This window comes from Manihot esculenta, chromosome 14 (assembly GCF_001659605.2).
Source record: "Manihot esculenta cultivar AM560-2 chromosome 14, M.esculenta_v8, whole genome shotgun sequence".
NCBI classification, from domain to species: domain Eukaryota; kingdom Viridiplantae; phylum Streptophyta; class Magnoliopsida; order Malpighiales; family Euphorbiaceae; genus Manihot; species Manihot esculenta.
Window position 1 is genome coordinate 16,830,178 of NC_035174.2, and position 11,785 is coordinate 16,841,962.

General features: G+C 33.9%; 1 protein-coding gene across 1 annotated transcript; it reads left to right on the top strand.

Annotated features, from left to right (window-relative positions):
• The first annotated feature begins 7,265 nt into the window (after positions 1 to 7,265).
• On the top strand, positions 7,266 to 8,060 carry LOC110631253 (17.3 kDa class I heat shock protein). Its single transcript, XM_021779019.2, has one exon. The coding sequence runs from the start codon at positions 7,358 to 7,360 to the stop codon at positions 7,850 to 7,852; it is 495 nt and encodes a 164-aa protein (XP_021634711.1). The 5' UTR covers positions 7,266 to 7,357; the 3' UTR covers positions 7,853 to 8,060.
• Positions 8,061 to 11,785: the final 3,725 nt, after the last annotated feature.

The window sequence follows — 11,785 nt, forward strand, 5'->3', positions numbered from 1 at the left end:
TCTATCTTTTTTAGTGCGTTGAGAATTTCTGGGCTAAGTGTGTGAGGTTCTAATACAGCCCAATGTTCCAAGCAATCATGGAGCGAATTCACCAGAAAAACTAAATCTTTTTGCTTGTTAATTAGTGGAACACAAATGTAAGCAAATTCAACTTATCACCTTCTTCGTATACAGTTTTATTGTCATAATGCTTTCAGACTTTATGGAAATAAATTTTAATGATGAAGATTTTTTCAATAATTCAAAATTTATTTTATTAAAAAATTAATAAAAAGTGCATGTATTTTGACTATAATTTTTTTTATAATTACTTTTAACTAAAATTTGAATTCAAAGGGAGACTGAGACAGTGAGATTGCCAAAGGAAGAAACAGAGAAGGAAGGGGGACAAACAGAGGGCAAAAAACAGTGAAGGAAAGAGGCAAAGGAAGAGGGGAAGAAAAAGGAGGAGAGAAAAGAGAAAGGAAGCAAGATTCCTAGACTTGATACTAACTTTTAGGTGAAAATGTTAGCAAATTAAAGCAATGAAATTGAGATCGGCAAATGAAAGAGGGCAGGATCTGGGCATTTTGCTTAATTAGGTTTGAAAAAATATTTGTCCTAAATGGGCATTTTGCCGTATTTTAGAGAGACGCGGGACCAAGTAGCGATATTTTATAGCATCTTAAATGACATTTAGTATATTTTTAAAACGGAATGATTAAAAATAATAAATATATAATAAATATAACTAATAGAATGATTAATTAGTATATTTATTTTTAAAATTTTATAAAATTTTAATGTATTTTTTTTATGTAAAGACCTTTAATTTTAATAGAATTAGATTTTAGGTCAAAATTAAATTTTAGGAATTAAAGTGTTGAATTTTAAAAATAAAGGGATGCATTCATTAATTACGCTATATCTCATAGATTAAAAATTAATTTTTCCTAAAAAATTTATTAATTAATTTTTTTTAATTAACATAAAAAATGATCGAAATATCGTTTTAGAATTTAACACTTTAGTTTTTTAAATTTAATTCTTATAAACTTATAAATTTTTCTCTCAAAAAATTAAAGGAAAAAATACATTTTTATTCTTAAGATATGACATAATTAATAGATTTGTTCTTCTATTTTTTGAATTCAACACTTTAGTTTTTGAAGTTTAATTTTGTCAAAATTGAAGAAAAAAAATCTCAAACACAATCTCCATAAACAAATAAAAATTTTAATAAATTTAAGATTAAATTTAGTAAAGATAATAAAAATTAAAATATATAAAATTTAAATTATTAAAAATAAAAAGTTAAAATTCAATAAAAATTATTTTCGTGATGCTGTTCGCTATCAATCACTACTTGTCATGAAAAATTCATTAAAATGTTTGATATTTTAAAAAGTCTACTAATTAGTCTTTTCGTTAATTTTAATCATTAAATATTATAAAAAAAATCTAAAATATTTCTGATATGGAGGGACAAATTAGTAAATTTTTTAAAAATTTGAGGGACTAGCTAATAATTTTTGCTAAACTATAAAGACTAAATAGTAAAATATTTAGTGATAAAATTAATAAAAGAACTTACTAGTAGCTTTTTTAAAATATCAGAGATATTTTAATATATTTTTTAAAATTGAGAGACTAAGTAGTGAGTTTTTTCATACTATAGGGACTAAATAGTAACTTTTTATTTTATTATTGATAAGGGTATTTTTAGAATTATTTTTATTCTCTTTCCTTTGACTAAGTGAAAATCATTTACTTAACATAAATTTTTTACGGAGAAATTTTGAATTTTGACGGAATTAAATCTCAAAAATGAAAGTGTTTCGTTAATTATGATATATTTCAGGGATTAAAACGTAATTTTTTTAATTTTTTTTATAATGTAGAAATTAAATTATATATATATTAAGGGTTAATATATTTTTTATTAAAATAATTGATGTTGCTGAGATTAGATGGACGACATGGCTGAATTCAAATTGTGCTGTGATTAGTTATGATTTGTAAGGAAGAAAATGTGAGGTGGTGTTGGGTGCCCACGACATTCAATACAACACTCAAATCATTATTTCAAATGGACAATGTAATAAATTGCTTAGAAATTTAGTGTTAGAAAATAATATACTTTTGCTTATGTAATATTTTATAGCAGGGATGTGGTGATGAATATAAAATTTTTGATAATCCGATAATGATGTGCTCGACTGCTTGATAAGAAATATTGTCAGTTAATAAGTTGACAATCCCACGATTATATGTAAAGGGCGAGTCTTGACAACGCACCGAGTATCATGGTGTCCGGATCTTTCTTCTGAATGAACTGCATTTTCTACTTATATGATCTTTGTCACGTAGACTTTTCTCGTCATTACAGTTCACAACTTATTAATTGGCCTCTCTCTCTAATATTTTAGAGAGAGATTTTTCTCTCTTTCTCCAAATCTTCATTTGAGATCAAGTCCTCTCTTTTGTCGGTTTACACTGCTTTTTCTGTCCAAAAACCCTATCTCACTAAGAAATTTAGATATCATCTTACCCAACATTTGAGTGGGTCTTAATTTTTTGTTAGTTTCTTTTGTTTATTCTTCTGATAGTGTGTTTTTCTTTTGCAGAATGTGATTTCTGAGGGAGCAGATGAAAGACTAGCATATTTTTGAGAGTTTTTTGAAAGAGGGTTCATCTTTATGGGATGAAAGACTAGCATATTTTTGAGAGTTTTTTTGGAAGAGGGTTCATCTTTATGGGATGGTTATCTTATGGGGTCTTTAGTAGGGGTGTTCAATAGTTGATTTGGTTTGAATTTGGAACCAAACTATCTTCATCCATTGTAACACATAAATTAGTTGGTTTTGTAATCAAATTCAACCAATCTATATATATTTTTTATTGGCTAACTAATGGTTAACTATTCAAACTATTTTTTAGTTTCATACTCCATCAACTATTAAAATTAATTTATTAATTAATGGTACACTAATGATGAAATATAATGAAAAATAATTCTGTAACGATCCAAAATTGGACTGCTACCGGCGCTAGGATCCAGATTGACTTAAGGTCACCGGAACCCGTAGCAAGCCTAACATACAATCTGTTACACCTGATAAATCTCATACATGATCATACAAATACATAAAACTTTAAACTTTTTCATTCACCAAGCTCAACCTGTGCATGTACTATACATTAAACATACAAACCCCAGACTAGAGCCCTCATCAAATGCTCTAGTTGGGTCATCATTACTATAATCAAGCTTGGTTTTCATCAAACATCATTAAAACATTTCATTAAAAAGATCATGTACCAGAAGGGATTCACATACACTAGGGCCAAGCACAATTCTATCCTCAATACAATTCTTTATATTACATCACATTATAACATTTTACAATATATATCCACATCTAACTATTACATACTGGACTTCTTTACTCTTGCTGACCTCCTGGTCTATCCCGAACCTGCAAACCTGAGGGTTAAGGGAGTGGAGTGAGCTACTAGAGTCCAGTGAGCAGAATAGTAAAATATTATATTAAAATTCATGCTTTCATGAAATGCATCACATCACAAACAAATCACCTTAAGGATAAACTTGTCACCAATAGCCCTCTACATATCCAATAGTGCCAGGACGTAGAATGGGTCTCTGGTCTTTCCCTTACATAACATATCATAATATTCCAATGTGCCAGGGATGTAGAATGGGTCTTCCTAGACTTTCTCTAACATTGTGCCAAGGATATAGAATGGGTCTTCTTGAACTTCCATACCGTATCATCATCATATCATATCATTCCATACGAGGGCTAATGGATAATCCAATGTTCATCCACATCAATATCATATTATGCAATGCAACATATTCGTGAATTCTAATGCAAACAACCTAATATATCTCATGGCATTCATGATGCATGAACATGCTCGAAATTTATTTATTTACTTTGCAACATGAAGAGTCATTCTACTCACCTCAGACTAGCTCTGAAAAGACTCTGAAGCAGCTATCTCACTGCTTGGGTCATCGGTTCCTCGGGTCCGAACCTACACAGGTGGACTCAAATGAGGGACCAAATATACATAAACTTAACTCTAAACATCTCCCCAAAAACCCCCTAAAACACTTTAAAACAATCATAGAAATCATGCAAAGGAAGGCTGAATAGGGCACTTTCGGTGGCAGGTTCGGTGGCCGAAAGTCCCTCCAGAGCCAAAACTCAGCCACTTTCGGCGGCACCTTCGGCGGCCGAAAGTCCCTTCCAGAGATGAAACTCATGCACCTTCGGCGGCCGAAACTCCCCTCCAGAGCCGAAAGTCCAACTTTCGGGGGCAGGGTTCGGCAGCCAAAAGCTTGCCTCCACAGGCAGGTTCGGAGGCCGAAAGGGCCTTCGGCTGCCGAACCTGAGTTCTTCCAGAAGTGGCAGAACTCAGCCCTTATGCACATTTTGCCTCCCAAACCTTTCCAACTCAAACACAACACTCCTAAACATGCATAAACACATTCAAAAGCATATAGGGGTCTCAAACTAACCTAAACCCCAACACAAACACGTATAGCAACTCATACAACATACATTATCCATAAACTCAACATTAACCCTAACAACAATCCACTAACTTTAACATGCATTTCTACCCCATAACCCCTCATAAAACTTGTTTAAATAATCGAAGGAGGCGAGGATCGACGCTTACCTCTTGAAGATCGAGAGAAAACGTGACCCAACTTGGAGATTTGGGGAAAATGGGTTCCGGAGGTGTCCAAGCTTCCAAACTTCGATCTTTGCTCAAAATCTTCAAAACCAAGTTAAAACTTGTTAGAAACTTGTAGGATTTGAAGGAAAACCTCAAAACCAACCATGGAAGGGCATGAACTCACCTTTGCCCGAAAATGGAGGAGAAAGCTCGCCCATTTTCGGACATGGGACCTTTTATAGGTGGCTGGCCAGACCACCTTCGGAAGCCAAAGGTGATTCCAAAACCCCACCAAGTTCGGCGACCGAACCTGGAATTTCCTCCATAGTATTTTTCTTTCAAAAACTCAATTTCTTTCTTACTTAAAACCTTAAAACACTTGAAAACATTTTGGAAAAACATATTTTACCCTTCTAGAGGATTCCGACATTCAAGATTCCACCGGACGGTAGGAATTCCGATACCGGAGTCTAGCCGGGTATTACAAATTCAGTTATCAACTACAAATTTGCTAACATAATAAAAGTGTAATTGAAAAATATAAATTAGAAAGTATCATATAAAATTAAATAAAAATAAAATAATTAAATTTATATATTATATTTCAAATAGTAAGCAAAAAAATATCTAATTATTTTTATAAATTATACACTTTTAAATAGGATAAGCTTTTAAAAAAAACTTAATTTCAAAATAAAAACTATAACTTTGATTTAAAATTTTTAGAAATTAAAAAAGTTAAAATAAGAAATTAAAATAATTTCTATATATTATTTTAATTATTTTTTGAAATGTGACTAATTTAATTTTTTTTAAAATAAAATATATTTTATTCATTATTTTAACTTTTTTTAGAAACTTAGCTACTTTTAAATTTTTCACAAATTATAAAATTAATATATGATATTACTGAGATTAGATGGACGACGTGGCTAGGGTGGAGCGATGCTGTGAGAAAGAAAATGTGAGGTAGCGTTGGATACCCATAGAAGCTACTTCGATGTTCAAATCAATATCTCGAAGAATGCAATGGATTGCATAGAGATTTAGTATTATAGAATAGTATATTTTTATCTCTGTGATCGTTCTCGTTTTATATAATAAGAATATAGAGATAAATATAACATTTTTTAATAATTCGGCAATGATGTGGCCGACTCATTGGTAAGGGATCTTTATCGGCTAATTGGTCGAGAATTCTGTGATCATAGGCATAAAGGAGATCTGCTGGATTATAGTTGTTAACGGTAATTTTCTTATGGAGCTTTGTCATAAAGTTAAAAGGGTGAGTTTGTCCGATCTGAGGGCGACTTGAAGCACCCAAGTCTTCTTTTTTATGGATTAGACCACATATAGGTTTATTAGATTCTTACTACATAGTCTCGTCTTATGGTGATGGCTTATTATTTACTTTGAGCAAGTCTCATATAGAATCAGAAGTCCCGCTGGTCTTTAATTCTTTAAATTCAAATGTGATAGTTGCTTTCATGATTTGGAGCATGTGGCCGGCTTGTTGATAAGAGATCTCGTTGGTTCATTGATCGGGGATTCTGTGATTACGGACGTAAAGGGAGTCTGTTAAATTCTAGCTGCTAATGGTAATTTTCTGTGAAGATCCGACCTCTCCAGCAAATCTTGACAAAGAGTCGAACTGAAACCGACCTGAAGTGTCCAAATCTTCCTTTTTTTTTGTGGGATCGAGTATTACCTAATCAGATTTTTGCCATGATGTTATATCTTCGACTACCAGCACATTGATTTCTTTGAATTATTATTATTATTATGCAATATCAATAAATAAGTTAATAATTACCTAAAATAATAAAATAAATTTTTTAATATGCGGTATAAAAAAAAGAAAACCATAAAATTTATAGATTAAATTATTGAAAAAAAATAATAACTAAAGTAAATTATCCACCTTATATTTATTACTGATAATAAAATTACTTATCATTTATGAACAAAAAAATCATAATTATAATTTTATTTTATTATAGTGATATATTTTATTAATTTTTTTAACATATCAACAAATATCTAAATTTTATAAAATATAATTATTTATTCTTAAATTTTAAAAACTTTTCCCACCAGTGGAGCCAATGAGGCATGTGCTTATATTTTGCATGCAGCCACATGAGGAAAAATTATAAAATACAAAAGGTTGTACTAGGTAAATTATATAGTATACTTACATGATATAATAAATTAACAGAATAAAGATATATATATATATATATATATATATATATATATATATATAAAATAACCTTTAAAAAAATTAATTACTATATTTTTTAATATATATATCTATTTATTAATTTTTTATTAATTTATTATACTATATAAAATGGTCTAAATAATACCATAGTTGTTGTACTGTATAATTACTCACACACGTCAGACACGATCCTTTACTCCAATTTCCTCCACGTTCTAGAAAGATCTCCTGTTTCCTTCTTCGTGAACCATCCAGAACTAACCATACACTTCTAGAAGTTTCATCATATAACAGTTAAGAAACCGCACACTATATATACCTCCTTCTTTCCTCTCTTCAAACCACAGATCTAAGCATAGAAATACACAAATACAAACAAGCCTTCACTGAGCAATCTTGTTCTTTTCTCTCAATTCCCATTTCAAAAACCAAGCAAGAAAAATGTCTCTCATTCCGAGCAGCTTCTTCGGTGGCCGGAGAACCAACGTCTTCGATCCTTTCTCTCTCGACTTCTGGGATCCCTTCCATGACTTTCCATTCCCAAGCACATCTCTCTCAGTTTCAGCTCCTCGCTCTGAGTCCGCAAATGAAACTTCAGCATTTGCCAACACACGCATAGACTGGAAGGAAACTCCGGAGGCTCACGTTTTCAAATCTGATCTTCCAGGAATAAAGAAAGAGGAAGTGAAAGTGGAGGTAGAAGAAGGCAGGGTTTTGCAGATAAGTGGAGAGAGAAGCAAAGAGAAGGAAGAGAAGAACGATAAGTGGCATAGAGTTGAGAGATCACGTGGGAAATTCTTGAGAAGATTCAGGCTGCCAGAGAATGCAAAAGTTGACAAGGTTAAGGCAAGCATGGAGAACGGAGTCCTGACAGTGACTGTTCCTAAAGAGGAGGTCAAGAAACCAGATGTCAAGGCCATTGAGATCTCTGGTTGACTGAAAACAATGGCAAATTCCATCTATGGGGTGTTGCAGTTTGGTCTGAAAGAAGGTATTAGAATTACAATATCTTCTAATAGACAAGTAATATAGATGAGTGTAATCTGCAATGTGATGGGTGTTTTGTGGTTCTTTTTGTGTGGAGTTGTAATTTGAGTGTACTGAATTTTCTTTGTTAATAAAGATTTGATCTTTTCGTTTTCTATCTTTTTTAGTGCGTTGAGAATTTCTGGGCTAAGTGTGTGAGGTTTCTAATACAGCCCAAAGTTTCAAGCAATCATGGAGCGAATTCACCAGAAAAACTAAATCTTTTTGCTTCTTAATTAGTGGAATACAAATGTAAGCAAATTCAACTTATCTCCTTCTTCGTATAGAGTTTTGTTGTCATAATGCTTTCAGACTTTATGGCATAGAGTCAAAAAGTGCAAGTATTTTGACTATAATTTTTTTTAATAGTTACTTTTAATTAAAATTTGAATTCAAAGGGAGACTAAGACAGTGAGATTGTCAAAGGAAGAAACAGAGAAGGAAGGAGAAAAACAGAGGTAAAAATAGGGAAGGAAATAGGCAAAAGAAGAGGGGAAGAAAAAGAAAAAGGAAGCAAGATTCCTAGACTTGACACTAACTTTTTTGGTGAAAATGTTAGCAAATTAAAGCAATGAAATTGAGACGGGCAAATGAAAGAGGGCAAGATCTGGGCATTTTGCTTAATTAGGTTTAAAAAATAATTGTCTTAAATCCTGGGTTTAAAAAAATAAATAAATAATAGATTTACAGCATCTTTAATTATCAATTTTTTTTAAAAAAAAAAAGAAAATTAACATTTAATATATATAATTTTTTTTTTGAAAAAGGAGGGATAGAGCTCTTTAATTTATTATACCATCATGAAAAATATTCATACAGTCAGCATCCAAGAGGAGTTTAATACTAGATGAAGGCAAATCAATAAGACTCATACCAAAAACTCCACCATGCGCACTATTCGCAAGATAATCCGTTACCATATTAGTTTCACTATATATTTTCACGACTTTAACCTCCCATTCCAGCCGGATAAGAGCTCTGCAATTAATAACTAAAGACTGCAGTCTATAAACACCACTGCCTTGACCTTGAAGAAACTGAACAGCAACTTGAGAATCAGTTTGGATAACAATTTTTCAGCCCATAATTCTGCCTCAACCACACCATAAACTCCCAACACACAACGAAAACCAAATAACCATTTACCATAACTGTCTCGAAAAGAACCCGCACAGGTTGCAGCTCCTGAATTTTGACGCACACTACCATCTGTGTTGATTGTAATCCACCCCATAGCTGCTGGTGTCCAGGCCACTCTAATCACTAGACATTGACGTTGAATAGAAGAAGGAAAATAACCATTCCAGGCTTGATATATTTCCTTAGCCTTGTCCAATATTAGTGGGCGAGGAACTGATCTTTGGACCCCAAGATTGAAGGACCGTTCATTGCTAAATTTTCATGCCCACCAAACTGTAACCATAAAAACCATAGGTCAGGGAAGCTCACCAATACAAAAAGAGCTTTTAAGACACCAAGACAACCATTCGCGGATATCAACGAAGCCAAAAAAGGTTTGGACTTCACTAGCAGGTAATAAATTAAGCCAGCAACTCTTAATAAAGTTGCAATCTCTTAAAACATGTAGCACCGACTCAGACTGAGTACCACAGCTCATACACAAGTCTGAATTAATCCATCCTCTCCGAAACCGCTAAACATTGACCATAATTTTCTCATGGGCAACTTCCCACAGAAAAACCCGCATCTTCTGCGTGCCAGTTGCTTTCCAAATAAGCTTCCATAATGGTAAGGCAACTGGTAAACCACATTTCTCCACCAGAAGAGAGTATCCCGTTTTAACTGAATACTGTCCACTAATGGAATGTCTCCATATTATTCCATCCCTTGAGTTAACATCATCATGTAGGCAAATGGGGAGTAAAAATGCTAAAACGAAATCAGGTAGCCATAAAGACAACCGATTCCAATTCCATCCATATCCAAGGATCCAATAATATCTCACAACCACCTCTAATTCCAAAGGTTCAATAGGAGCAGAAACCAATCGGAAAAGAGGTCCAACCAAAAGTCAATCATCTTGCCAAAACTTAACATCAGTACCACTACGAACGTCAATAGATACACCGCTAGAAACTAATTGGAGGCCTCAGCATAAAGCCTTCCAATTCATAGAGGCACCAGGAGGTACTCGAAGATTCTAAGAAATTCTACCATTATTATATTTCCAAAGAAGACATGAGATCCATAAGTCATATGGGTTCATAAATGCCCGCCAACATAATTTACCCAACATAGCTTGATTCATTAATCCAAAATTCTGTATGCCCAACCCACCATTTTGCTTTGGATATTGCAAAGTTTGCCAATTAATCAGATGAACAGCAGAATCCCCACTATTACCATGCCAAATAAAATAACGGCAAAGCCGCTCCATTTCCTTACAAATAGACACCGGCAATTTAATAGATTGCATAGTATAAATAGGAATGGAGTTCAAGACTGATTGGACCAGCGTTATTCTCCCTGCTCTAGAAAGTGCACCCGCCTTCCAACCAACAAGCCGGCTTCGCATATCATCAACCAATCCACGAAATTGTACCTGAGATACTCTACCATGAAAAGATGGTACACCCAAATAACGCCCAAGGTCAGAGACCAAAGGGATTCCTGATTTAGAGGATAAACGAGAGGCTGTAGATGTACTCACATTTGGAGAAACAAAAAGGCTTGACTTTAAAAAATTCACCTTTTGTCCAGAAGCATTACAAAAGACAGTTAAACAATTAATAATAACATCCAGCTGTTCTTCCGTAGCTTCAGCAAATAATACCATATCGTCGGCGAACATGAGATGTGAAACCAACGGACCATTGTTGGAAATAGGAAGTGGATGCCACGCCCCTTGTTCCACCGAATGTTTAATAATATTGGAAAGTTGCTCCACACAAAGCACAAAAAGATAGGATGATAAAGGGTCGCCTTGCCGAATCCCACGAGTGGGCAAAAAAGACTCCAACTTCTCATTGCTCCAAAGAACTGACATAGAAGCAGAATGAACACAATGTTTCACATTCGTTCTCCATAAACTGGAAAAATTAACTTTCTCCAAGCTCCAATCAATAAAGCTCCATTCCAGCCTATCATAGGCTTTTTCTAAATCAATTTTCAAAGCCATAAATCCATTGCCACCGTTCATTTTCCCCATAGTGTGAAGAGCCTCTTGGTAAATGACTACATTATTCGTGATTTGCCGACCCGGAACAAAACTATTCTGCTCTGGTCCAATTAAAGAAGTAAGGACTTGTTGTAACCTGTTCACCAAGACCTTCGTAATAAGCTTATAAAGCACATTAAAGAGGCTAATTGGCTGAAATTGAGTAATAAATTCAGGGGTAGCCACCTTCGGTATCAATACCAAAACCGTCTCATTAATCATGCTTGGGAGCTCATTGCCTTGTAAACAAAAAAGAACAAAATCAATCACCTGAGTCCCAACTATTGGCCAAGCCTTCTTATAAAATTCAATATTAAAACCATCGTCACCAGCCGCTTTTGTAACAGCCCGGAAACCGATACCCCTCTGTAACGGCCCGAACCGCCACCGGCGCTAGGATCCAGATCGGCTTAAGGCCGCCTGGACCCGTAGCAAGCCAAACATACCTCCTATCACCTGGTCAATTCCCATACATGATCAAAACATCAACATAAAAACTGAAACATCTGATGTAAATACCGAGCTTGACCTGTATGCAACATAACTGAAAACATAAAGAAACCCCCTTTTTCTAGAGCCCTCAAAACTCTAGCTGGGTCAACATAACATACATCAAGCTAGGATACATCCAAAGAACTAGAACCTAACCTGTGCATGCATCAAAC

What these genes read in the sequence shown, in the direction of transcription:
- LOC110631253 (XM_021779019.2), top strand. Translation starts at nt 7,358, where the DNA reads ATGTCTCTCATTCCGAGCAGCTTCTTCGGTGGCCGGAGAACCAACGTC.